The sequence below is a fragment of the Echinops telfairi genome, unplaced genomic scaffold (assembly GCF_000313985.2).
Source record: "Echinops telfairi isolate 266 unplaced genomic scaffold, ASM31398v2 ScPeMD7_7458;HRSCAF=8496, whole genome shotgun sequence".
NCBI lineage: Eukaryota > Metazoa > Chordata > Mammalia > Afrosoricida > Tenrecidae > Echinops > Echinops telfairi.
The window spans coordinates 44,715,432-44,741,543 of NW_022111358.1; the positions used below are offsets into that span (position 1 = coordinate 44,715,432).

General features: G+C 59.4%; 1 protein-coding gene across 1 annotated transcript in view; it reads left to right on the top strand.

Moving 5' to 3' along the window:
- Nucleotides 1–26,112, top strand: part of TTYH2 (tweety family member 2) — a gene marked incomplete at its 5' end in the record, with an annotated part of 44,393 nt that continues 18,281 nt past the window's right edge. Inside the window, 4 exons of the mRNA XM_004709320.2 lie at nt 1–114; nt 11,207–11,382; nt 16,162–16,273; nt 25,496–25,716. Coding sequence (XP_004709377.1) covers nt 1–114; nt 11,207–11,382; nt 16,162–16,273; nt 25,496–25,716 — 623 coding nt within the window. The remainder of the gene's footprint in view (nt 115–11,206; nt 11,383–16,161; nt 16,274–25,495; nt 25,717–26,112) is intronic.

A 26,112-nucleotide genomic window follows, 5' to 3' on the forward strand; every position in this document is an offset into this window, starting at 1 on the left:
GTGGACTACATCGCGCCCTGGTGGGTCGTGTGGCTGCACAGGGTCCCCCACCTCAACCTGCGCCTGCAGCCCGTGGACAGCACTTTCAACCCCCGCAACGAGAGTTACCAGGAGGTGAGTCCGAGGCCCCGAGGCCGGACCCCGCGCCCCACGGCGCCCCCGGGAGCCCAGAGTCCGCTCTTCGCCCCCTCGCCAGCCAGGACCCCTCGCCCCTCGCCCCTTCCCCCAGACACCTTTGGCCCCCGACCCCCAGCCCCTCTCTCCGGGGAAGCTGGAAAGATCGGGGCGCAGCGGGAGGAGGGGGCCGAGGGAGGACTCGGCTGGGAGAGTGGGGCGAGCGCACCCCGCGGGGCGGGCAGCGACACCGGCTCCAGCTCCGGGTCTCCCGCGTAGGGCGGGGGGACACCTATCTCCCCGCTTCCGAAGCTCCGAGCCGCGGCCGCGGCGGCCCCCGAGAAGTTTGAGCCAAGCCGCCGGACTCTTCCCTGGCTTCACGGGGCAGCGCCCCTCCCCTCCCCCCGGCCGCCGGCCCACCCGCGGGCCGAGTCACTGGGTGCCACGGACCCCAGCTCTGGGTCCCCGAGAAGCTCGCGGGACTGGAAGGAGGTGGCCCCAGTCAGACCCGTCCCACCCCGGCCAGTAGAGACCCCTCCCCCAGTGTGGACACCCACGTCTTCCCTTTGTCCTGCACTTGGCCTTGCGCCACCCCATCCTTGGCACCTAGATCCTGAAGCCCCCAGCCCACTTACCTGGGCCCCGGGCCCCGCTTGAGGGCGCGTGGCCCCGAGTTTCTGGGACCTTGGCTTCCCAGCCCGCCCCTTCGCTCCGTTCTTGGACCTTTGCCCCTTCCTGGTACTTCCCTCTGCGGTTTCTGCACCCCAGTGACACGCTGGGAGGCCACTGCTATGCCCATGTCCACCTCCCCCCCGCCCCTACTCAGCTCTGCTCCCGGCCGGCGCTGCCCCTGACTCCCGGCCCTCCACTGGGCCATAGATTCCGGGGTGAGCTCTGGGACCCCGCTACGTGCGCCTCCGAGGACCGTGCGCCCCTGCGGGCAGTATCAGGTTCTCCGGCCCGAGGAGCTGGTCCGGGCCTCCCAGTAGGCGGGAGGGGGGGCGGGGAATCAGCTGTTGCTCCTGCCCCCACCCCCACCCTAGATCTTTTTTCTGCGGGGCTCAGGGACCTGGTCGGGTGTGGGGGGCGCCGTGCCTTCCAGCCCCTGGCACGCGGTGCCTGCCCTTCCAGGGACAGAGAGAAGCCCCTCCGGTCGGGAGGCGGGGACCCTCGGGGAAGTGGAAGCCGGTCCGCCCGGCACACGCACTGCTCGGGATCTGTTGGTCACGCCCTCCGCCGGAACCGTTGGGAGCCTGAATCTGGGGACACGCCACCTGCCCGCGGGGCGCCCTGGGGAATCTTACACTCCCGCCGAAAACAGAGGGCGGATATGATTTCAGAGACAGCTGCGCTGGGTGCGCGCGTGTTTGTGTGTGTGTGTGTGTGTGGTGGGGGGGGGTGCCCCAGAACCCGTACCTCTCCACTGGTGGACACTGGGTGGGTCAAGAAGACCCGCCCTCCTCCTTGCCCAAGGAGCACACTTCTCTGGCGGGCATATGTGGTGGGTGGGGGCTGTGCCTGCTCCTTGCACAGCTGAGCCAGAGAGACCCCCACCATCCCCCGACCACACATACACAGACCCTTACTAGGATCCTGGGCGGCCCCTTCCCATCAGCCTCAGCTGCTGGGCAGAGGACAAGGGTTCTACCTGTGACCTCCTGCCCTCCGTGGGCCTCCCAAGGACACCTGAGGAGGGAGACAGGAGTGGGGGCAGATGAAGAGTTTGGCCCCTGGGGGTTATTTATGGCGGTTCCTAATGTGGTAGGTTCCCCTGTGGACTGACCACGGAGTCTTATGCTTGTGTGTCGGTGGTGGTCAGGTGGCAGGCCAGGGGAGGCCATCGACAGGGCTCCCTGCTCTCAGCCTGCACTTAGCAAACTCAACAGGGAATGAGTCCTCCACAAAGCAGGGCGACCAAGGTCATCATAGCAGGTGGGGCTCCCCCGAGCAGTTTCTGGGCCTCTGAGGCCAGGCCGTGGGGGTTAGGGGCTCGCCCATCCAGCCGCCTGGCAGGAATCCCAGTTGTCATTTGCTGTGTGACCTTGGGCAGATGTCTCAACCCCTCTGAGCCTCACTTCCGTACTCTGAAAGCATTACCAGAGACAGCCACAGTAGCGTGCTCATGAGTACGTAGCGCATCGCGGGGCCCAGTGGTAAGAATCGTTCACCTTGAGCTGCAGCTCCGTGTCGAAGGCCAGTACCTGCCAGGGTACAGAAGACCGAGTGTCGGGGAATGGTCAGGAGCAGCCGCAAACGGCAGGGATGGCTTTAGCGCATTCCAGGGTAGAGCGTGGGCTGGGGATCCAGTGCATGCTCGCATGTACACGTGTATGTACGTGCGCGTGCCCAAACGAAAGACACGGTGGCGAAGGGGAGGGGAGACGCGTCGTGGACACCGTTTCGGGGGTGGGAAGCATTGACCCGAGGTTCTAGAAGGCCATGGAGGAGTGGGTAAAGGAGCAGAGGGCTGAAAGGGGACTTCCCTGGAGAACCCGGGTCTCCTGACCGAATTCCATTGCCCAGGCGGGCGTGGGGAGGGCGGGCATCCAGCTGCAGGCTGCCCATGTGGCCCTGGGCCTGCAGGGGCACACACCCCAGACCTCAGCCTGAGCTTTCTCATCTGTCACAGGGCAGAAAGAGCACCTGACAAGAAAAGAGGTATCGATCTTGTGTCCGGTGGCAGGCCCCCCCCCTTAATTGTCACAGGTACCTTGGTGGGAAGGGGGAGACTCCAGCCAGCCGGGGTCTGGGCTGAGGGAGCAGAAAGGGCACCTGGTACCCAACCCAGCTGGGCATCCCCAAAATAAGTTACTCAGGGTCCTGGGCTCACAAGTGTTGGTGGCACTGGTGCCAGCCACCCACCCCCTCAGGGGAAAGCAACCCTGGAACCCTCTTTCCTCCCCCTCCACCCGCCCCCCAGCAAACAGATTGTGGTCCAAGCACTGGTTGTCTCCCTGCAGGACTGACCCCCTGCTCTTAGTGGGTAGGAGTCAGGAATTAGAATCAATCGGGGGGTTCATTTCAAGTCATACAGTCCCCAGAGTCCCAAGTGTGTGTCCTCGAGCCTGGGGAGGCACAAGACGGGGCCCCTCCAGAGAGAAGGCCAGAGACCAAGAAGAGGAAGCACTGTCCATCGCCATCGCTGAGCACTGAGTCACGGTCAGTGGACAATCATGCTGGCCTGAGGCAGGGGGACCAAACCCACCCCTACCTGGAGTCGATTCTTCTGCCCCACCCAGGTGCTTCTTGGAGTCTAGACCCAGCACCCACCAAAATCCAAAGCTATACCCTCTACCGTGCATAGGGACCCAATAGGACAGACAGGGGAACCACCCCTGGGGGTTTTCAAAGCTGTGGCTCTTTATGAAGGCCGACTGAGCCCCTGTGCCCCCAGCCCCCAAAACCTCTGCTGTCCGGTCAGTTTGGACTCTAGCTGCCTCGGACTCTGTACGGCATCCAAACAAAGCACTGCTCGCCCTGCGCCATCCACACAATTGCCTATGTGTCTGGGACCATTGTCTCAGCGCCTGGGACAATCAGCCTCCTCCTCCCTTTTGGCTGACCTTCCACCGTACAAGCATGATGTCCTTCTCCAGGGCCTGGTCTCTCCTGATAACATGTCCAAAGCACGTGAGACAGAGCCTCACCATGCTCGCTCCTAAGGGAGCCTTCTAGCTGTGCTTCTTCTAAGACCGAGATTGTCTGTCCTTAGTGGTCCCCCGTGCTTTCCGTAGGCTTCATCAGCACCGCCATTCCAATGCGCCGCTTCTTCTACGAGCTTCCTCACCCAGTGTCCGACTTCCACCTGCATGGGAGGAGACTGAAAACACGAGGGCTGCATTAGTAGGCCACTGGACATCCCTTGCAGAGGGGTCTCGGGGAGGAGACGAGCCAGTCAGGGTACGATGTAGCAACGATGAAAAATACAACTTTCCTCTAGTTCCTAATGCTTCCTCCCCGCCCCTCCCCCCACTATCATGATACCAATTCTACCTTGCAAGTGTGGCTAGACCAGAGGATGTACACTGGTACAGATAGGAACTGGAAACACAGGAAATCCAGGGCGGATGATCCCTTCAGGACCAGTGGTGTGAGTGGCGATACTGGGAGGGTAGAGGGAGAGTGGGTTGGAAAGAGGGAACCGATTACAAGGATCTATAGGTGACCTCCTCCCTGGGGGATGGACAACCGAAAAGTGGGTGAAGGGAGACGTCGGACAGGGTAAGATATGACAAAATAATAACTTATAAATTATCAAGGGCTCATGAGGGAATAGAGGCGGAGGGAGAGGAAAAATGAGGACCTGATGCTGGGGGCTTAAGTGGAGAGCAAATGGCAATGAATGTACAAATGTGCTTTACACAATTGATATATGTATGGATTGTGATAAGAGTCGAATGAGCCCCTAATAAAACGATTTTAAAAAAGAAAAGAAAATACGAGGGCTGGGTCAGGCGCACTGACATCCTTGCCCTTCAACACTTCAGAGAGGTCTTGTGCAGCAGACGGACCCCATGCAAATCTACTGCGTGATTTCTTGAATGAACGTTGGTTGTGTATCCAAGCCAACTGCCATCCTGACTCCCAGCTGCCCTACAGGGGCTTTCTGTACCTGTAAACGTTAGGCGAGCAGGCAGCCTTAGCTCTCTCCCAAGGACAGGTTGGTGGCTTTGAACTGTCGACCTTGCAGTTAGTATCCTAGGCCACCAGTGCTCTTGGGTCCCCACCCCAGCACTCCCCGAATGCACATTGGTGCCCCCTGGCCTCCATTTGGGTCCTGGGTTGGTGCAGTAGGTGTCTCCTTACCTGAGAACACTCAGAACGAGTTGACAAGGGAAGGGAGGCTGCTGGGGGTGGGGTGGGGAGGTGGTGGCTGCTGCAGGGGGCAGGGCCGAGGGCACAGGTGATATGAGACATTGTCCTTGTACAGTAAGCTTCTCTCTGGAGCTTCAAGCTCTCTCACATGGGGCCCCTGTGCCTCTGGGAGCTGCCGCGTTAATTAGGAGCCAGAGAGTAATTGCCTATTAAGGAGGGCAGTTGCCGTGGGGAGGTGTTTGTGCTGGTTGGGCCTTGGCCTCCCCCTTCCTCTCCCCTCCTCCTCCTCTTCTCCATCACACACCTTCTTGCTTTCTCCCTTCCACTTCCGCTCCCTCCACCCATTTTCGTGTCTCTCTCCGCCAGCCACTCTCAGCTCCCTGAGCCAGGGGCTCACCCTGGACCTGGAGAAGGCTCGGGGGTGAACTACTGACCAAAGTTTGAGTTTGAGTCTCCCAGGCCACCTCCTCCACCTTACCCATTCCCTAATTCAAGCCAGCTGCCCAGCTGGGCCTGGTCCCAGGCTGTAGGGCCCTGCGCCCCTTCACGCAGCCTGGAAGCACCCTAGGTGGGTGAGGGTACTGAGTACTGAGTCGGGGCACCAGCACAGGGGCCGTGGGGCGAGGCGAGTTTGGGGAGATTGAGATAGCACTCACCCACAGCTCCCCTCCCCGCTTCTTGGAGGACCCGTGCTAGCATGGTGGGGACCACAAGCCGTGGGAAGCTAGCGTGGTTTTTCCTGTTTGGGGGTAGACCGATGGTGGGACTGCTCAGGAGGCACAGGGGAAGCCCAGGAGGTCTGCGTTTATGGTCTGGGTCGGTGATCACTGACTGGACCGTACACTGTACACTTCACTGAGTGTGTGTGTGTGTGTGTGTGTGTGTGTGTGTGTGTGTGTGGTGTGTGCGGTGCATTTTCAGCTGTCTCATATGCATGGGAAACCTGGGTGGTGAAAGGGAAGATCAGAGAATTGGTGCCTTTGAATTCTGGTGTTGGCGAAGCGTGCTGGGTATACCAGGGGCTGCCTGAGGAAAACACTGTGTCTTAGAGGAAGGACAGCCAGAACATGGCCTCACATCCTTTGGACATGGTGCTAGGAGGGACCCATCCCTGGAGAGGAGCGTCGTGCTTGGTGAAGTGGAGGGTCAGCCGCAGTGAGGAAAGACCTTCCACAGATGGGCGGATCCACTGAGCTGCGACCAGGAGCTCAGACAGAGCAGTGATGGTGAGGACGGTGCAGGACAGGACAGTGTTTCCTTCGGTCGCACACGGGACCCTAATGACAGCAACACACAGGGCAGGCAAGGGGCTTCTAAAGCTTGTGGGGAAATGAAAACTCCTTATTTCTCCATACGAGCTCCAGCAAGTTCAAGAGACTTTGTATGCAAGTGATGAGGATGGCAGACACTTTGCCCAGGCCTACAGAACTGAGGGTCCTGGGAATTTAGCCATGCCCATTCTTCAAGAAAAACAGTCCTTTACAGATTTAAAAAAAAATTTTTAAAGACTAGGAAATGGGAAGAAGTCAGGAGGACGCACATCAGAAGTGTTAGGTCTAAATGGTTCCCTATGGAAACACTCCCCAGATGGCTCGCGTTACATGGGAGGGATTTGCAGCGCATTGCTGTGGTCAGTGAAGAGCCTGGAGAATCCCCCGCCTTTGTCTTATCTTTCCCAAGACATTCTCACGGAAGCATGTGACGCTTCTGTGGCCCTCCAGAGGACCAGCCTGCAAAATGCCTGGCGCATCCCAAAAGACAGTTGGCATAGCCTTTCCTATTTTGCTTCGGCTGGACCGTGCCCATCTCTTGTTAGCTACTGCTGGACTGGGCCTCCAGAGCGGACTGGTTAAGAGCTGACTTTACCTCCTGCTGCCGTTCTTCAGAGAAACGCTTCCGCTTCTTCGGGATCCCACTTGCTGGAAAATGCCCATCCAAAGCTCTGCCCCTCTCTGCATCCGATCGGACGCCCAGTGAGCAACAAGTTTATTCTACTTTAGTTTTTCAGTCAGAATTTCCGAAGGTGAACCAGCTGGCTCTCCTTTGTGCTGTTCATGGCTGGTTCTCTTCAGTGAGAACAGGCCGGAGTAGGATGAATTGTTTCCTCGAGAATTGATGTGGCTCCAGTCTCGTCTTGTCCCTTCTTTCAATGATGGATCCGTTGGTCAACGGCTGGTGTCTTTGACACATTGTCCCCTGAGCATTTCATAAAGCATCAGTAGTTTCACCACCCTGCCACCCACGCTTCGCCCTGAATTTGATGCTTGTTCTTGCTTCCCTTTGAGCAAAATCCCCTTCCCTGACAGGGCCTCTTTTCCAACGGGTGCCTTAGTCTCTTGAATGCCTCACACTGGGAGACGCGTTGCAACATGTTGTCGTTGTTGGCTACCTTCAGGTTGGTTCTGACCCACAGCGCCCCTGCATAGGACGGAAGGACCCCACTATGGTCCTGGGCCACCTCACATCACTTGCTACGTCAGACCCCATTGTGGCAGCCACTGGGCTCACCAACCTGTCCAGGGTCTCCCCTCAGATTCAAGGAGCATGATAAGAACAGATCGGGGCGGGTTTATTGTGATGCAAAGCAATGGCAAAGCCATGCCTTTTCTTTCTCATAATATGCATGTCCTGCGAACTCTCTGAAGCCCCTTGGTGTGTAGAGGAGCACCATCCAAATATAAATGTCCTTCCTGACGCACCCCAGGGAGCTGCCCCCACCAGTCCCTGCTATTGGGGCCTCTGCTGCCGGAGACTGGCGCGCTTCTCCGGTTTGAGCTCTGCGAAGCCTCTGTGGCGCTGCCTGCCTGCTCGCCCTTCCTGCTCACCAGGGAGGCACCTGCCCGTGGTCCTGGCGGCTAGCTGTGCCCGCCTTCTCCAGGTTGAGGATAACACCCTGTGGGCGCCTGTCCTCGGGCTGCTGGACCCCTGGGTTGTTTCTGGTTTGTGACTGGCAGGCACTGGTGTGCGTGTGCCCTGGGGTTGTCGAGTCTCCGTGGGTAAGGAGCAGACTCCATGGGTCCTGGGTCGTGCGCTTTGCACGGTGACAGATTCCAGGGGCCCTGAGGTTTAGCAGAAGGGCCTCAGGGTGTGTCTGCAAAGGGGGGTGGGCAGGGCACAGGCTGGCATTCTCACCCACCCTTCAGTCAGAACTCTGCCAGCTGGTTTGTGTTGGGGGTGGGGCTCCAGATCCCATACCTCGGTTCTGTTTCGAGGAAAGGGGAAGGGCCACCCCCCAACCCCCGAGCCCGCAGAAGGTCTGAGAACACCTGTTGGCGGGACAGCAGCGGCAATCGCCGAGCTCCAAGCCCCTTCCCGCCATGGTGACCACCGCTCCCAGTGGCCCCCCAACTTGCATCAGAGGGAGGAGACTGTGCCCCTGGGGCCTTCAGGGGCTGGTTTTTCAGAAGTAGATCACCTGGCCTTTCTTCCGAGGCACCTCTGGGTAGACCCACGCTGACGTCGGTCAGCAGGATTCGGCTCCCACGTTGCTGTGGCACTGGCTGCCGCGAGGGTTTTGACCCTGGAGGGGATCTTGCATCCCCTCCGGTCCTCTCCAGGCCCAGACCTTGGCCTCGGCAGGAGCAGCAAAGCTGAGCTTCACAGTGAATAGTCGGGGCACCGCCCAGTCGGGTCGAGCGCATGGGGCAGTAGAAGCGCCCCCGGGGTGGCGGGGGTTGGGGGGCAGCCCTCACGGAAGCCGATCGCCCGGTCTTTGCTCCCGCAGAGCTAGGGCCACCTCCCTGACCTTTCAGTTGGCAGCTGCTCCTCAGGGCTCTGCGCACCCTGGTAGCGGGGCTCCGGTCCCCACATCCAGCTGGGCCTCCTTGGCCTGGCCCTGGGGTTGGGGCCCGCTGGAGAGAGGCGTGGAGTCAGCGCTAGAGGAGGCTGATAGATCCCATGCGGCTCCAGGGCAGGGGCCCAACTAATTGGTGGTCTGGTCCCTTGCTTCACTGAGGACTGTCCGGTGACAGCTCCGCCCCCAGTCTGTCTTCCCAGCTGCCTGGGGTTGTGGGGAGAGGCCCGCTCCCAGGAGCACCAGCCATATCCTTTTCCCTGGTGAAGGTCAGGACCAAGTGTGAGCCAGTCTGTGTGCCCTTTCAGGGAAGATAGTCTCAGCGTCCCTGAGACTCCGGCGTCGTGGGCCCAGGGCGACACCCTTTGGGCCAGGTGTTGGGCGCGTGCACCGAGGCACCTAAACAACCTCGGCTCCACTCAGCTGAAAATGACCAGGCTCTGTGGGATTCAGCTGAGGCCCCCACCTGTCAAAGAGCACCACCCCCCCTTTGACAGCCCAGCCTGGAGTCCTTTGGGGGCTCTGGACCTTAGCTTCATGTGTGGGGAGGGACAGGAAGGCTGACAGCGCAGGAGCCTGGTCGAGCACCAGGAACAGCCCTGCCACCAAATCAGAGCCCAGCTGGCGCCCAGCTGGATGCATCAAGAGATTACCACGCCCGTGGGTTGGAGGAGGGGGTGGGCCACGGGGCTTCCCGGTGGACCAGGTGGCCTGAGAAGGAGCTCACAGACGCCTCCTGCCCCTTCAGAAGGCTGGGTTGCCCTCGCCATGGGGGTCACCGTCCCTGTCACCCCACAGTGCATATCCTGATAGGACGTTCAACACCCAGACCAAGGCTCTCTAGAGCCTGGGCATCACGTGATGGCGGCAAGCCCATGGGGCCCTTGGCACAGAGGGACCCCAAACAGGACAAACAGTTAACGCCGGCGGTTTTAGTCCCCCCTAGAGGTGCCACGACAGAAAGGCCTGGTGAACGCCCTCCAGAAAATTAGCCTCTGACACCCACGAGGGGGGCTACGTGACACCACGTCACAGCCTGGGCCCCACGTGACAGTCCCTGGCTTGGGTTGGCATGGAGGAGGGTGGCCACTCCAGGCAGCCCCTTCCTGGCCCTGTCACAGGCCCCTGCAGGGTCCCAAGCATCCTGCTCAGCCCTTCTCTCCCCAAGGGCTTGGGGCACACACTCTACATGCATGCCCCTCTTCCCTGGGGCCCACTGCCTCACGGCTGGCTCCAGGCAGGACCCTGGTGCCTGCATGGCTGGAAATGCAGGGCCGCCCCATCCCTCACTCAGCTGGTCCCCAAGTCACTGGTCCTCTGCCCACCCCCAGAGCCCCAGAGAGCGCCAGCTTGCCACGCGTGTGGACTCTTGACGGTCGACGACAGAGGGAGGGAGGAATCAATCAATCAGTCAATCTTGGTTTCCAAGAGCTGCTGTAACAGAGTCCACACAAAACAAAACAAACCCACTGCCATCGGGTCAATGCCGTCTCGCAGTGACCCTGCAGGCCAGGGTAGAACTGCCCCAGGGTGTCCGACACGGCAGCTCTCCGTGGGACTAGGAGGACCGTCTGTCTCCTCCAAAGCGGCCGGTGGCTCCCAGCTGCTGAGCGCGTGGTGAGCCCGTCACCACCACAGTCCGAGCACTTTCTTCGTTCTTGGACGCATCCTTAGTAGCTCCCCGTTTCCCCCATCTCCCGGCCATGTCCCGAGGAGACGATAAGTCCAGTTCCTCTCTCTGTAGACGTACCTCTTATGGATTTCATGTGAAGAAAGACGTACACGGGGGCGGGGGGAACACCCCCACCAGCAGTAGAAAAATAAGACAGGAAAACCTCAGCCGCAAGGAACAATAGCCGGGACAATGTGTGCGCATGTGCTTGATGCGACTGATGGATGGATTGTTGTCAGAGCTGGAAAAGCCCCGACAAAATGATCTTTTCATTAAAATAATAATAACTAAAACCAGAACAGATTAAAAAGGGGTCATAGGGGAGAGCAAAGATCAGGTGTTAAAGTTTAACCCAGCTCTCTACCAGCCCTGGTGCGCTTTCCAGGAGAGCAGGACTTTTCCCATCGCTGCTCTGTGCTCAGAGGGGACTCACCAGAAGCTTCGTCCACGGGGAGGGCGGGGGGCCTGCAAATGGATTGGGGGCTTCCACTGTCATCCATAGCCTTCTGCCAACCGGGTGCTCAGAACGTAAGCTCTGATACCCTTCCCTCCTCCGGCCTTGGACTTTCTTATTTACAAAGGCTGCCACCTGGACAGGTGCAGGCTGTCAGGGCTTGGCTCCCTCAGAGCCGATGGGTGTGTTTGGCAACACCTCCCTTTCCATTAGCAGCCGAGCGCTTCGCCACTGTGCCACCCGGGCTCCTTATCCACAGGGCGGGTGTAGGGGCTTGGACACCATTCAGTTGATGACGGGTGATCACAGGGCTGGCACAATCAGGTGCTGACCCCAGGCCTCTGTCTCTCCCTCCCAGTCCCTGCTGTTCCTGGGGCTGGTGGCCGCCGGGGGCCTGGCCCTGAACCTCCTCTTCCTCGCAGTTTACCTGACCTGCACCTGCTGCCGCCGCCGCCCAAACCATGGCGTGCAGACCAAGCTTCACAACGCCTGCTGCGTCACCTGCACGGCCGTGGTGGCTGGGCTCATCTGCTGGTGAGTGTCCCTCTCCAAGGGGCTCTCCTTGGCGGTGGGCGGGAGGCGGGAGGCGGGGCGGCGCATGCTCAGAGTTAGGATGTTAGCTTGTCTGGGTCGGTCACCATGACTGTAAGTGGCATCCCTTCTGTCCCTGACAAGCCTCTAGTGGTCACTGGTCGACTGACTAGTTGACAAGTTGACTGCTGCCCCTTTCTTGCCCAGCAACTGGACTCCGGTGCCAGGTGGCCACTGCTCTGGGGTGGGCTTGCCCAGTCCAGGAAGGGAGTTCTCAGGGGCATTTGGTGGACAGCATTCTCATTCACTGGGCTTCAGGGTCCCTGCCCCCTCCTAGCGGCCACCCTGGGTCATCCAGGTGACAAGGAAGCTTGACTCACACAAGATCAATAGCTTTTAGTGCCATTAGCTGCTCTTTGCTTCCACTGGGGTCCTGACTCCCGGGCGCCACACTGGGGCAGAGGGGATGCCCTGCACACCCGCCCAGTCGGACTGTGGGAGCAGCAACACTCTCCCTGTTGGGGCTCCACAGGGCTTTCCCTGAGATGCTCCCAAGAGCCAGAGAGCCGCCCTCCCAAGTGCCTGAGCACCCAGAGCATGGGGTTGTCGCTCCCACCTCGGCTGAGCTGACCCGGAACTGGGACAGGTCCAGGGACCGGGGCTCACCGGGGCTCACCCGTCGACCTGGCCACCTGCCTGGGGATGGCGATCACGGGCCAGAGGCAGGAAAGAGCCCGGGGCAAGATCACAGGGATGAAGCAGCCTGGAGCGCGGGTGAGCAGGCCTGGGTTTCGGCCCCCGTGGGTCCTGGGCTTAAATATGAGTCCAAGCCAGGAGTTCCCAGCAGAGAGAAGCTCCTGACCGGTCCCTGGGGCATCACAAAATCTGAAATGAGAGCCAGAGCCACTGGCTGCCTAGGCAGTGGGCAGGGAAAGGGCTGGGAGAGAAGTAGGAGGAGCTGGTAGAGGGTTCCCGACCCCCCATCCCCACGCCCAGTTTCTGGTTTAAGCATCTGGATGGGAGGTAGGGGGCGCCCAGCAAGGTGTGAGACCCGCAAAGGGAGGGGGTCCCCGGTTGGGTTTAAGATGCTTTTAGGCCAATGGGGATGCAGGGCTGCCGCGGGGACCCTTAAGTCTTAGCCTAGAGAGAGTGAGTGGAGGCCACGGGTCCAGGGGACAGAAGAGGCCCCAAGGTCAAGTGCATCATGTCACAGCAGCCAGGTACGGAAGGAGACTGGACAGGAAGGAAGGCAGGTCCCGGAGCCGCCAGGGCCGAGGGGATGGGAAGATGCCCTCTGATTGAGCGGCCTGGAGGTCATAGATCTCTGTCATAGAGACCCCACCTCTCACATAGGTACCACCTTGGCGGGGATGTGATTCTGAGTCTCTGTGTTCAGCAGTTATGTAACGATGCCCTTCTCCCTCTCCCCCACCTCCCCGCTGTCATCCAGTCTGGTCACCAATGGGCTGGCTCTAAGGGGATTGGGGTGGGAGACACCTCCCGATTGGCCCCAGCCCTACCCCAGGGGAGGGGGGTGCTCCTGCCATGTGCCTTGCATCACCTTCACCTAAAAGCACCCCCCAAACCAAGCTGCGGCTCACAGAGCCCTTGTGGGCCGCCCTGTGGGTTTCTGAGACCCTGACTCTTTGTGGGGGCAGGCAGCCTGGTTTTCCTCCCTCAGAGAACCTGCTGGGTTCTAATGGCAGCAGGCCTGGAGGTGGGCAGTCCAGCCCACCGCCCACGGTGCCACCACGCTCACTGCCATCGGGCAGAGGCCCACTCACAGCGACCCTGTGGGACAGGGTAGAGCTGCCCGGGAGTTTCCGAGAGGAGACCTTTACTGTCTTTCTCCTGTGGAGAGACTGGTGGCTTCAAACAGTCCAACTTGTAATCACTTTGCCAGCAGGGCTCCTGTCTTACAAAGGCGGGACTAACTGGCAGGGTGGGCGGTCAGAAGCAGGGAAGGAGAACTGGGAGGGCAAGGGGATGGATCACTACTGTTCAGTCCATCAGAACTCATGGAAACCCTATAGGACAGAGTCGAACTCTCCCTTAGAGTTTCCAAGACTAGACCCTGACAGGAACAGACAGCCTCATGTTTCTCCCACAGAGCAGCCGGTGGATTTGAACTGCCCGCCTCCAGGTTAGCAGCCCCACACTTGACCCATTCATTATACCACCCCGGCTGGGAGGGAGCCGCACAGAACTGCCCAGGTGACTCTTGTTCCTGGGAAACTAGAGCCCCCTCGTCTCGACATCAGGAAAAGCAGCCCTCCACGCTGTGTCCAGTCCCCGGCAAACACCGGGGCGCGAAACTGCAGAAAATTAGAGATGTTCTAAACACCAGGAGCCAGCACGTCCTGGCCAAGTCACAGCAACCGTTCTCTCGTTGAATAAAGTGCTACAACAGAGAGGATCGTGGGTGTGCAGTCAATTGCACACGCTAACATTTTAGCTGGGCATTTGATAGCGTTCCTCACAGCCTTCCTGGGGGACGGATGGTGACTGTTGGCTCCAAGTGGATTCGGAGCTAGTTGGACCAAACTGATGGCAAACTGTAGCTGTGTGATTGTGTCTCCACCTGTGTGTGCTCTGTGTGTATGCCTGCGTCTCCTCCGTGTGCTGACTGGGTCTCTGTCTAGTCTGTACCGTCTGTGTCTGCTCTGTCTCCGTCTGCCCTCTGTCCAATCTGCGTCTGCATTTGCCCTGCATATTGAGATCCATATCCAGTCTCCGACTCTATCAAGGTGCTGCCCTACCTCTAAGGCTGCTCTCTGTCCAGCCTGCGCCTGCCTTATGTATTTAGTCTGTATCTGGTCTCTATCTAGTCTCTGCCTACCCTGTGGTGTATTTATTTGATATCTAGTCTTTGTCTGTATCCTCTATCTAAGTCTATTGATTCCTACCCTGTATCTGTATTTAGTCTGTGTCTAGTCCGTACGCTACAGCTGAGTCTAAGCCTGTCCTACATGTAAGGCTAGCCTGTCCCAGGTCATGTCTAGTCCGTCTCTCTCTACTCTATCTCTGTCTCTGTCTGTGTCTGGTCTGTCCCACCCTGTGTCTACATCCATGATCCGTGTTCTCAGTGTTTAGATACATACACCCTGGGGCACGTGAAGCACATGGGAGCCTCGTTAGAAGATGCGCCTTCCCAGACCACACTGGTTCTGTGGGTTCAGGGGCCGTGGGGATTCGGTGCTGTGGTATAGACACTGAGCTTGGGCAGAGGGAGGTCTCTCCATCTTCCAGAGGACCCCACCCAGGTCCTCTCCTGTTAAAAGCTGGGAAACGTGGAAGCAGAGGCGTGTGTGTATGTTCACTGTGCGCCCCACGACGTTTCATGTGCTGGGTGGAAACCCATGGGGCGGGTTCGTAAACATCGGAGCGTCCCAAGGAGCGTGAGTCAGATGGCGTGAGATCAGTGGTTGAGTGGAGACTTGGAGCGGTATGTTCGTCATCCCTGGGATTCTGGGATGATGCCAAGCAGATGGGATTGAACCAGGAGAGCCAGAAAGTTCCGCCTTGTTTTTGAAGCAGCGGAGCACTCCAGGTGGCTCCGGGAGAGACGGCTTCACCGACGTTCCTGTGGCGCCGTCCAGGGCTGTGTGTAGGACACGCAGCGGCCATCGACTTGGGCCTCGGGCATAATTCATTAGCCCCTCTGTGCCAGGAGCTGGGTAGGCGTTGGTGCTCCAAGCAGAGGCCAGGTTGGCGGGTGGTGACAGTGGAAGGTCATGGAGACTTTACCCAGAAGGACTCAGGAGAGGGAAGGGTGGGTCACGTGTCGGGCTGCTAACCTCAAGGTCAGCAGTTCAAAACCACCAGCTGTTCCTCGGGAGACAAATGAGGCATTTTTGCTCCAGCAAGAATTAGAGGCTCAGAAACCACAGGGGCAGTGCTGCCCTCTCTTCTAGGGTCCCTGTGAGTGGGCATCAACCCCATGGCAACGGATGTGGCTTTTTTCCAGGCTGCCCCCGCCCCCGGTGCGGGATGAGTTAGGGTGGGGTGCAGCCCGGTACCTGCAGGAACTGGAATCCCTCGGGAGAAGAACAGGGTGCCCCCGAGTGGTGGGGAGAAGGGTAAAAGATGGAGAGCCCCCATTCCCAGAGGACTCAGCGGGCACCTGAAGGGCACTGGGCCCATAGTCTCACCAGACAGCGATGGCTCCCAAACCCATCTGTGGGTCAAACCGGCCGGTGCATCAGAAGCTCTCCTTCCAGGCCAGGCCCCCCATCTCCACCCTAATGAAGCCGCCGGGCCAGTGGTGAGTTCTTGTTAAGTCCAACAAGGATGCTGAGACGCCATCTCCTACCCGGGCCACGTGACCAGAACCTGGACAAGGACGCCAGGCCTGGTCAAGGAGAAGGGCAGCGGAGAAGATGAGGAAGCCCCTCAGGAGCTGGAGCAGCAGAGCTCCGGCAACAGTGGGCTCGGCGGAAGGCTGGTGAAGGTGGCATAGGACCCGGGCAGCATCAAGCTCTCTTGTACACAGGGTCACCTTGAGTCAGAGAAGTGGTTCCACGTGACAAAGGCCACGGTGACGAAGGCCACTGAAATAAAGCCACTGGCCACTGGTGCACTACAGTGCACCTGGACCTGCAGGTTCTTGCTCTGTGACTTGGTGTCACCTCCCCCGACCCCCCCACCCCGCCCCAGGACCCCATCTGCCAAAACTCCAGCCATCATCCCTGCCTCCCACCCAGGAGGGCCTTCCTCAGCTAAAGTCCCTGACTGTCCCCCTCCCTCGTGACCTCTAACCTCCGTTTGGGGTCTCGCCCGTAGCGCCGCGGTGGGCGTTGGCTTCTATGGAAACAGTGAGACCAACGACGGGGTGTACCAGCTGATATACTCCTTGGACAGCGCCAACCACACCTTCTCCGGGATCGACGCCCTGGTGAGTCTCGTGGGCAGCAGCGAGGGGCGGGGCCTGGTCACAACACGGGCGGTCAGTGTGGCCACAAGGGCCCAGCCAGGTTCCCACCAAGGCAGTTCCCTCTGGGTCTGTGTGGTACAGATACACAGACAGACGGATGCCCCCTCTGGGTGGAAGTGCCCCCCCCACACACACACACAGAGCAGTGGAGGTGGGAGGGGGTCATTGTCTGAAGCAGCGAGGACAGTAGCCATTTGCCCACGGAGAGCCAAGTGCAACGTCCCACGGGTCCAGCCTGAAACCCCACCACCTGGGCTCTTGCACCAGGGGCCATGTTGCCTGCTGAAGGTCCACCCGTGCTGGACCGGCCAGAGAAGAGGCTGAGCCCCGGGAGGGATCGAGCAGGGCAGGGGGAGGAGAGGTTGGGGGTGCGGGTGGAAGCCCAGTCTTCTTCCAACATCCACCCTGTGGAGGCTTTGGGCCGGTTGTCCGGTCCCCCATGATGCGTGGGCCACCTCAGAGGCAGAGTTTGGGTAAAAATGGCCCCAAGCAGCCTGGGAACACTGGTCCTTGGCCGTGAATGCTGCTCCAGGTCCTCCCTGGACCAGGTCCCAGCAGAGGGCAGTGGTCCCAGCACATGATCCCTGGTGTCGGGCTGCCCCAGCCCTGGCATGTGCTGGCAGAAGACCAGCCTCCCGCTGGGGTTCCCTAAGCGGCTCTGAGACTCTAATCCCGCCTTAAAGACACAGGCCACCAGCAGCACAGAGCCCTCCCCGGGGGCAAAGCAGGGGGCGTCTCCTGTGTCACCTGGGGACCCACTGCCACCCTCCCAGCCCTCCCCAGTGACGGAGGGCTGGTGCCCAGGGGCCTGGGCCAGAGCAGCGTGGCTGGGATGGAGGCACCGGGGACTGGCATGGTGACTCATGCAGGCACAGTGTCCCAGGGCTTGGACCCCAGGGAGCTCACTCCCTGGGCCTCCTCACCAGCCTTGCATCTCACCGTAAACAAGGTAAGCACAGGCTGACTGGTGCTTGCTCGCTTATCTGTAGCGAACTATTTCCTGTCAAAGATCCTGCTTCTAGATCTGGCTGGCAGCCGCCCCTCTCCCAGCCCCACTGCGCCTTCCCTCAGGGTCTGAGCCTCCTCTTGCAAACACGTACAAACACGGAACAGCCCCTGGTGATAGGGGTGGGGCAGCCAGGAAGTGAGGTAAGCAGAAGCTGACCTGTGCTAACCTCCTGCTCTGTGGCGAACAGCCGATTAGAAAGCAGGCAAAAGCCAGTGCGGGCTTACCTTGTGTATTGAGTGAGCTGCCCCATCCCCAGGGAGTCCTGCGGGTGTCGTGGTTCCCACTGGACTGCCACCCACAAGATCAGCAGTTCCAGGGAGCCCTGTGGGTGTCGTGGTTCCCACTGGGCTGCCACCCGCAAGGTCAGCAGTTCCAAACCTCTAGCCGCTCCTCAGGAGAGAGACGAGCCTATCCACTGCTGTAGAATCACAGCCCTGGAAACCCACAGGGGCAGTCTGCCCTCTCCTATACGGTCCGTAGGAGGCGACATTAACGCGATGGCAGGGGGGTTGGTTAGGGGTTTGCCCCGTTCCCTCCCCATACCTGGGCTGTGGAGGGAAGGGGCCTGCGATGACCGTTCCCCCTGGCCCCTCCAGCAGCACCCTGGAGGAGGAACCGACCCCAGAAGGGGGAGTCCCCGCCTGGGAAGCCCCAGAGGCCTGACCTTCCCAGGCTCACTTGTGACCGTTTCAGGGGTGACTCTTGGTTCCCTAGTGGTGTGGTTACGCAGTGGGCTGCTAACCTCTAGGTCAGGAGTTCCAAACCACCAGCCGCCACTCTGCAGGAAAAAGACGGGCGATCTACTTCCACGAAGGGTGACACTCTCAGAACCCCCAGGGGCAGCTCGACCCTGTCGTGTCAGGGCGCTGTGAGGCGGCATTGACTCGATGGCAGGGAGCTCAGTTTTGGGGTCCGTTTGCCTTGTGTCCCCAAACCCAACCCAAACCCACTGCCGGCTCGCTTCCGAGGCCCAGAGAAGGGCAGAGTGGGTTTTCTCGGCTGTGCAATCCCAGGGAGGAATGGCCAGCTCTTTCTTCCACGGGGCTGCGTGGCAGGTACAAGCTGCCGGCCTTTAAGCCAGTCCAAACCAGACCAAGCCCAGGGTCATCGAGTCAATCCTAGCTCTCCTAGAGGGATTCTGAGACCGCCGATCCTCATCGGACCAGACAGCCTCATCTTTCTCCCAGGGAGCAGCTGATGGGCTTGAACCACCAGTCCTGTGGTTAGTGGCCCCACCCTCAATCCCTGACACCACCAGGCTAGGAGTCAGACATTTGTCTTTTGTACCTCACCCCCAAGGGCTGAGAGAGAGACACCCTCCCATAGCTTTTGTGGGGAGGGTGTACAGGGGGAGTATGATGGGGCAGAAGCCTCACTCCCCTGGATGGGAATTATGCAGGGAGACAGGTAGGAGCAGACTCTCAGGCAGGGCCCACCCACCCCTGGGCCTGGCGGGCTCCAGGGCCTGCGCCCCAACAGGCATGGGCCATGCCCTTCTGAAGACCCACCCTTGGCTGCCCGGCACCAGCCATGTACAGTGAGCGCAAGGGGCCCAGGCTCAGCTGTCCCAACCCTCTGCCACCCCACCCGGCTCTGAGGGGAAGCCGGCGTAGCCGATTAATGGCACTGTATAATGTCGGTGACCAGGGTTTATAAACTATAAAGTGCGCCCCAAATGGGTGGTTACCATTATGAGCTATTATAATAATTGTCCTAATCGGTCTGTGGATGAGAGGGGGCGTGGGTATGGGGCAAATGGCTCCCGGCACAAGTCAAGCCGGCTCAGACCTGGGATCAGCTCCCTCCTCCGAGCCCCCCTTTTGTGCCCCACCAACTCCACACCTGTGACTCCCTGGTTCCATGAGGCTGTGCCACACGGAACCCTTTGGGGGTGCTGGAGACACAGGACTGGCAGAGCCCCAGGACTCAGCTCCCCCACCGCCCACACAGGGAAGGGGGCCTGGTCCCCAGCATGCCCTACCAGTCAGATTCTCGGCTTTCTCAGCTGCCCCTGGATTTCGGTCTGGGAAGGGAGTGGAGGGCAGGTGGTAGTGGCCAGGTCCTCTCAGCCACTCTCACTGTACCCACTGCAGGCCTGAGGGCGGCCGGACGCAGAAACTGGGCACCAGGGGGAAGGCACTGTCCTAAGGCGAGAAGCCTGCAGACTTCAGGTCCAAGTCCAAGATCCGCCTTTCCCTCCATCCCCAGCGACCCACGGCCTTCATCTCCTGGCCTGTCTGCCCTGCCCTGGCCACCTCCGGCAGGTGGGACTCGGCCTCTTAGAGGGTCGCAGACTTGAACATACCCAACCGTCCCCTGGAAACACCCTTCAGTGGCCTGACTCCAGGTGCTGATTCAGCCCGGCTGGGGGCGGGCTAAGGGGCTGCTAGGGCTGCAAGTTTGCAGGTGGTTCTGATGCTGCCAAGAAACTTGGGGTGGGCGGGAGGGTGTGTGTGTGCCCCTAGGCTCTGGGCTGCTACCCAGGAGGCGAGAGGTGTGAACTCACCAGCAGTTCCGGGGAGAAGGATCAAACAAGCCCACACCAAACCAGTGTTGCCAGCAAGTAGGTGCTGGCTCAGTGGCGGACCCTGTAGGACAGGAGATGAACTGCAGCCTGGGGTTTCCAGAACAATGCCTCCCCCTTCCGGGCTCTTGTTTCTCGGCAGGGTGCTTTAACCAGTGTGTCACCAGGCTCCTATCCTGTCTGGGAAACTCACGGGGAGAGTTGTACCCTGCCCTGTATGGGGGCTCCCACTCGGAATCCATCTGATGGCAGCATGGGTGCGGTGGGGGTGGTGGTGTATCTTTATCACCAGCGCATCCCCCTCCACCCCCCTGGGTTCCCTGCGGGTGCGCTGCAAGGGACTGCTGGTTGGATGTCCCCAGCCCTGCCCCGGGTAGGAGACCAGCCCCTTCCTCATCCCTGTGCCTCTGTGGGAGGCAGGGAGTCCCACCTCTGGATGCATGTCCCCTTGCAGGGCTGGCTGTGCACTGGGCCCCCTGAGGTGTAGGGGAAGAGGGGGTGGAGGGAGAGGAAGAGCCGTGAACAGCCTAGTTCCGCTCTGGATTGAATTTCGTTACTTTGTGTCGTTTCCGTGGGAAGACAGCAGGGGGAAAGGGGCCATGGGGTGGGCGGCCCTTGGCTTTTTCTGGTTGGGGTAAGAGATGGAGCTGGGTGAGGAGAAGAGGGTGGGTCTGGGGGCAGCAGTTGAGGATCCTTTTCCAAGCTCTTTACTCTAACCTTGCTACCATCCGCCGCCAGGCAGCTGGTTCCCACGCACAGTGACCCAGGGGGACTGTGCCCAAGGGGTCTCTTCCCAGGGAGACTGGCTGTGCCCCAGGGGTCTCTGCTCCACGGGGTCTGCAGTGGCTGGTTTTTCTGCAGCTCGCCTGGCCTTTCTTCTGAGGCGTCTCTACCGTGTGGTCAGCAGCCAGATGTTAGGGTTTGCACCCCCCACTTACTGCATCAAGTCAAGTCCACTCCTGGTGGCCTAGGGGACAGAGTAGCACTGACCACCCCACCCCCCCTTGGGTTCCCGATCTGTCCAGAAGCCGACTGGACTCCCACCTCTTTGAGCCACCATGGGTGGGGGAGCAACTACTCCCCTCTCAGCTAGCAGCCAGGCACTGGAACCCCTGCACCCCCATGGCTCACTGACCCCCCAGTCCAATCCACCGCCATCTCCCTCATTCTCACTCTATAGGACAGGGTAGAACTGCCCCTGTGGGTTTCTAAGACTGCAAGCCTCTTCTTTCTCCTGTGGAGCGAATGGTGGTTTCAAACTGCTGGCCTTACAGGTAGCAGCTTCACCCACTATGCCACCAGGGCCCCCCCCCTCGGATGCAGGCGTAACACTATCACTTGTGACTTGATTTGTGTACACACAACACTATCATGTCGGCATGGTGCCGCCGGTCAGGAAGCACGTGTGCACATCGTCATCTCCTTAAATGGAGAAGGAGAGATTCCTGGGGTGATATTGAATGATCAGAGGAGGCCTGATGCCACAGCGGTGAAGCGCTCGGCTGCCGAGAGGCCTGTTCTGCAGAGGAAGACCCGGCAATCTTGTGTAAAGATGACAGTGTTAGACACCCAGAGGTGGGGCAGTTCACCTCTGCGGTCCAGGTCACCTTGAGTCAGACTGGGCTTGATTAGGGATCGGCTTCGCTTCTACCGACCTCCACCCCCCATGCAAAGCAGCGCTCCTACCCCTGCCCCTCGCCCAGACTCGGCAAGGCCCATCGCTTCTGAGAACCAGGCACAGGCAGGAAGAGGCCAGCCCCTGACACAGAAACAAAACAAAACAAAACAAAGAGCCATTCTCCCTCCCGGAATCAGGAAGTCTGAGTGCGAGGCAGATGGCAAAGGCCGCCAAGTCCCTGTGAAATCCCCCTGGCCCAGCAAAGCCCAAGAGTGTCACCAGGTGCACTGGGTGGTGACCTTGGTGCTGAGCTGTCCTCGCGGCTTTGTAACCGTCCTTCTCCCGTAAAACACTGCAGTCTCAGAAATCCACAGGGGCAGTTCTACCCTGTCCTATATGTAGGGTCACTCTGAGTCAGAGTTGACTCAGTGGTAGTGTGTTGGGTTGGGTTTTCCCAAACTGGACGCTGGAGGCTGTGGGATAAGAATTAGCTTGTACACACGCACACACCCATGCGCAGTCATGCACACATATACCCCAATTGTGTGCCCTGGTTCAGCGTGAGGGTTCAGAACAGGAGCCTTCTTTCCCTCTCCGAGGCCAACATGCTGACCCCGTGAAGGCTCAGGGGACGAGTCTGGGGTTTCAGGGCTGTGTCCCCAGACCCTGCAGGAACCTTGGCTCTCGGTGGCGTGGAGGCACTTTGTAGCAGGGAGCCCAGGGCTCTCTGGGTGGTGCGAACAGTCCATGTGCTCAGCTGGTGGGTGGCTCAGGTCCACCCAGGGGCGTCTTGGAAGGAAGCCCTGGCTGTGTGCCTCTGAATGAACAGCCGATGGAGCCCCTGTAGAGCTGCGTGAGCACTAATTGACTAGAGAAACCAATCCGGTGACACTCGCGTGTGTGTAAGAGTGAGCTTTGTAGCAAGAAGCTTTATACACCAGGAAAGCATCCAACTCAAGTCCACAAGTCCAATACTAGCCCATCAGTCCCTCGTCAGACTCACGCCACCACATGCAATGATGCAGCATGCAGGAAGATCACAGGCCAGTGGGTGCAAAATCTTGTGGATCCAATGGCGGTGCCTCGCAGGTCTCAGAGTGGCCAGCAGGAAGGTAGAGGTGGAGAGAGGGGGGAGGTTCCCAGGACCCTCCTTATGAGACCACACCCATGAGGAGGCACCATTAGGCTGTGATGTGACTGACAGGTTGAAGACCATCCTTGCACTTTTTAAAAAAAATCACTTTATTGGGGCTCGTACAGCTCTTATCACAGTCCATCCATCCATCCAGTGTGTCAAACACATTTGGACATTTGTTGCCATCATCATTCTCAAAACATTTGCTTTCTATTAGAGCCCTTGGTATCAGCTCCTCGCTTTTCCCCTCCCTCCCTCCCTGCCCCTCTCCCTCACTAACCCTTGATAATTTATAAATTATTGTTTTTTCATGTCTTACTCTGTCCGGCATCTCCCTTCACCCACTTTTCTGTTGTCTGTCCCCCAGGGAGGCGGTTATATGTAGATCCTTGTAATCAGTTCCCCCTTTCTCCCCCAGCTTCTCTCTAACCTCCTGGTATCACCACTCTCTCCCCTGGTCCTGAGAACATCCCTACACTTTTATCTATCTCCAAGTTGACATGAAATGATGTAACTACCCCAGGAGCCCCCCTCTGCACTCTACGGGGACACAGCCGAGGTTGTCATGAGCCGACAATGGCCGAGGTTGGGGGTTGGCTCTAAGCCTTGGCGAGTCCATGCTCCACCTGCATGCCACCTCTCCCAGAAGCCCACAGTGCCAGGTCCCGCTAGTGTGCCAAACAGCTAAGGGCATGTCCCATCCCTTTAAACAGACAGGCGTTTTCTTCAGAATCCACTGGGCCCCACGCCCTTAAGGCCCAGCCAAGGGACAGGAAATTGTTGGGCCACCTGGACAAGGATGGCTGTCCGGGGGGTGGAGGAAACAGGAGCGTCCAGAGGCGGCCTTGGCTTCCGCCTGCTGTCTGCTACCCAGGCCTTCAGAGGCCCCAGGGCCGGCCCGTGACGTCAGCTTCCTGTGCTGTTCCTCGAACCGTCGGAGCCCCGCCAGCTTTACAGAGAAGCCTTTTCCTTCTGGATCCCAGGAACCCCCACTGCTGGCGAGTGGACTCTGACTCACGGTGACCCCAGAGGACAGAGTAGAGCTGCCCCTGCAGGTTTCTGAGACTTCAGAGCTTCACGACAGTAGAAAGCCTCCTCTTTCTCCTAAAGACCGGCTGGCAGGTTTGAACCATTGACCTTGTGGTTAACAGCCCACTACGCGAGCCATCAGGGCTCCTTCTGGAAGACCTGTAGGGGGCTACGAGGCAGCAGCAGCGGAGGAACTCCAAAGTCTGAGCGAGCGACTTCTTGGCTCTGTGAACAAATCTGTCCTGGAAGCAATACAGCCAGAGGCCTCCTTCGAGGCAAGCATGCTGAGACGTCGTCCGAGGTCCTTGAGCTTCTTGTCAGGAGAGGCCAGTCCCTGGAGAGGGACATCGTGCTTGGAAAAGCGGACGGGCAGTGGCAACGAGACAGGCCCTTGAGGAGATGGGTGGACACTGGGGCTGCAACCACGGGCTCAGGCGGAGGGAGCACTGGGAGGACGGTGCAGGGCTGGGCCGTGTTGGTTCCGTTGTGCCGAGGGTCGCTGTGGGCGGAGCCGACAACTCCGTGACCCTCAACAGCAGTGGCAGAGGACACTAGCAAGGAAAAAACCTAGACATGGCTGGGCCTCATTGCATCACCGCACTTTGCAGAACATGCAACCTTAAAAAAAAAAAAATTGAAGGCCGATGTCACCCTTCCCGGGGCAAGTCTGACGACTCACTTTCCCAACAGCATGTGCTCCCTGCGCGTCCCCGGGTCACCTGCTGGTCGTGCTTGCAGCGTCTCACACCTGTCCATCATGCTGTGACATGTGTCAGAGCCCTGGCGGGTTACAGGTTGGGCTGCTAACCAACCACAAGGTCAGCTGTTGGAAACCACCAGTCGCCTGCCCCGAGGGAGAAAGATGAAGCTGTCTGCCCCGTAGAGAGGTTCCAGTCTCCGAACCGCACTGGGACCGTTCCACCCTGTCCTGTGGGGTCACTGAGAGTCAGCATCGGCTCCATGGCACTGAGTCTGGAGTTGCGGGGGGATGGAGGGGTGGGGGGGTCACAAAAGTCATGGGAGGTGCCTTGGCTTGCTGGCAGTGGTCTGGGAAGGAATTCATGGTGTCCAGAGCTCCCTGCCTTCTTTTTTTTTTTTTTTAACATTTTATTAGGGGCTCATACAACTGTTATCCCAATCCATACACACATCAATTGTGTAAAGCGCATTTGTACATCGTTTCTCAAAACATTTTCTCTCCACTTAAACCCCCGACATTAGGTCCTCATTTTTTCCCTCCCTCCCCGCTCCCCCCTCCCGCATGAGCCCTTGATAGTTTATAAATGGGTATTTTGTCATATCTTGCCCCGTCCGACGTCTCCCTTCACCCACTTTTCGGTTGTCTGTCCCCCAGGGAGGAAGTCACACACAGTTCCATGTAATCGGTTCCCTCTTTCCTACCCATTCTCCCTTTACCCTCCCTGTTTTGCCACTCACACCACTGGTCCTATAGGGCTCATCCGTCCTGGATTCCCTGTATTTTCAGTTCCTATCTGTACCAGTGTACCTCCTCTGGTCTAGCCAGACTTGCAAGATCGAATTCGAGTCATGGTAGTGGGAGCGGCTCCCCGCCTTCTTGTTTGGCCATCTAGGTCTCTATAGTGCGACCCTGGAACTGGGGGGTCAGGGCCAGACCAGAGCCTGCCCCAGGTTGAGGCCGTGAGGTCTGTGGGAGGGGCAGGGCTCCCCGCCGGCCGGTCGGCCACCCTTCCTTGGGGCAGGTGGGGCTGGCCGTCCATTCCCTCAGGAGTGGCCCTCCTCTGTCCCTGTGAGGCCCTGCTTCCCCAGAGCTCCAACTAGGACCCCACCCCCTCACCCCCTCCTATGCGGAGGGTCACAAGGGCCCCTTCTCTATCCCTACCCCCCAGGTTGCCGGAACCACCCAGAAGATGCAGCTGGAGCTGGAGCAGCACCTGGCGAGGCTGGGCGAGATGCTGGCGGCGCGCGGAGACTACGTCCAGGCGCTGAGGTTCCTGCAGCAGATGGCCGGCACCATCATGGCCCAGCTCGCGGGGCTGCCCGAGTGGAGCAATGTCACCACCGTGCTGACCGAGGTGGCTGACCAGACCAGCTACGTGGAGTACTATAGGTGACGTGAGGGCAAGGGGCACGCGGCTTCCCCCACCATGCGCCTGCATGCCGGGCCAGGCGGGGCCAGGCCTTGAGGTTGCTCAGTAGAACCGGCCGCGCTCAGAGGGTCCGCGTGGCCTTTGGGAGCAGATTACCAGGCCTGTCTTCCCGGGCCCCTCTGAGTGGGTTCGGATCACCAACCTGGTGGTCCTAGAACCTGCAGTGGACCTAGAGTCCCCTCTGCCTGTGGCCATCGGGTCAGCTCCAACTCACAGCCACAGTCAGGACAGGGCGGAAGTGTCGCCGAGGCCGTCATCATGCACCAGGTCCATTCTAGGGTGTAGGTCACCTCCCACCCACTTGTGGCACACTCGGCTTCAGGGTCCGTGTACACCTGGATGGGCAGGCGCTGCGG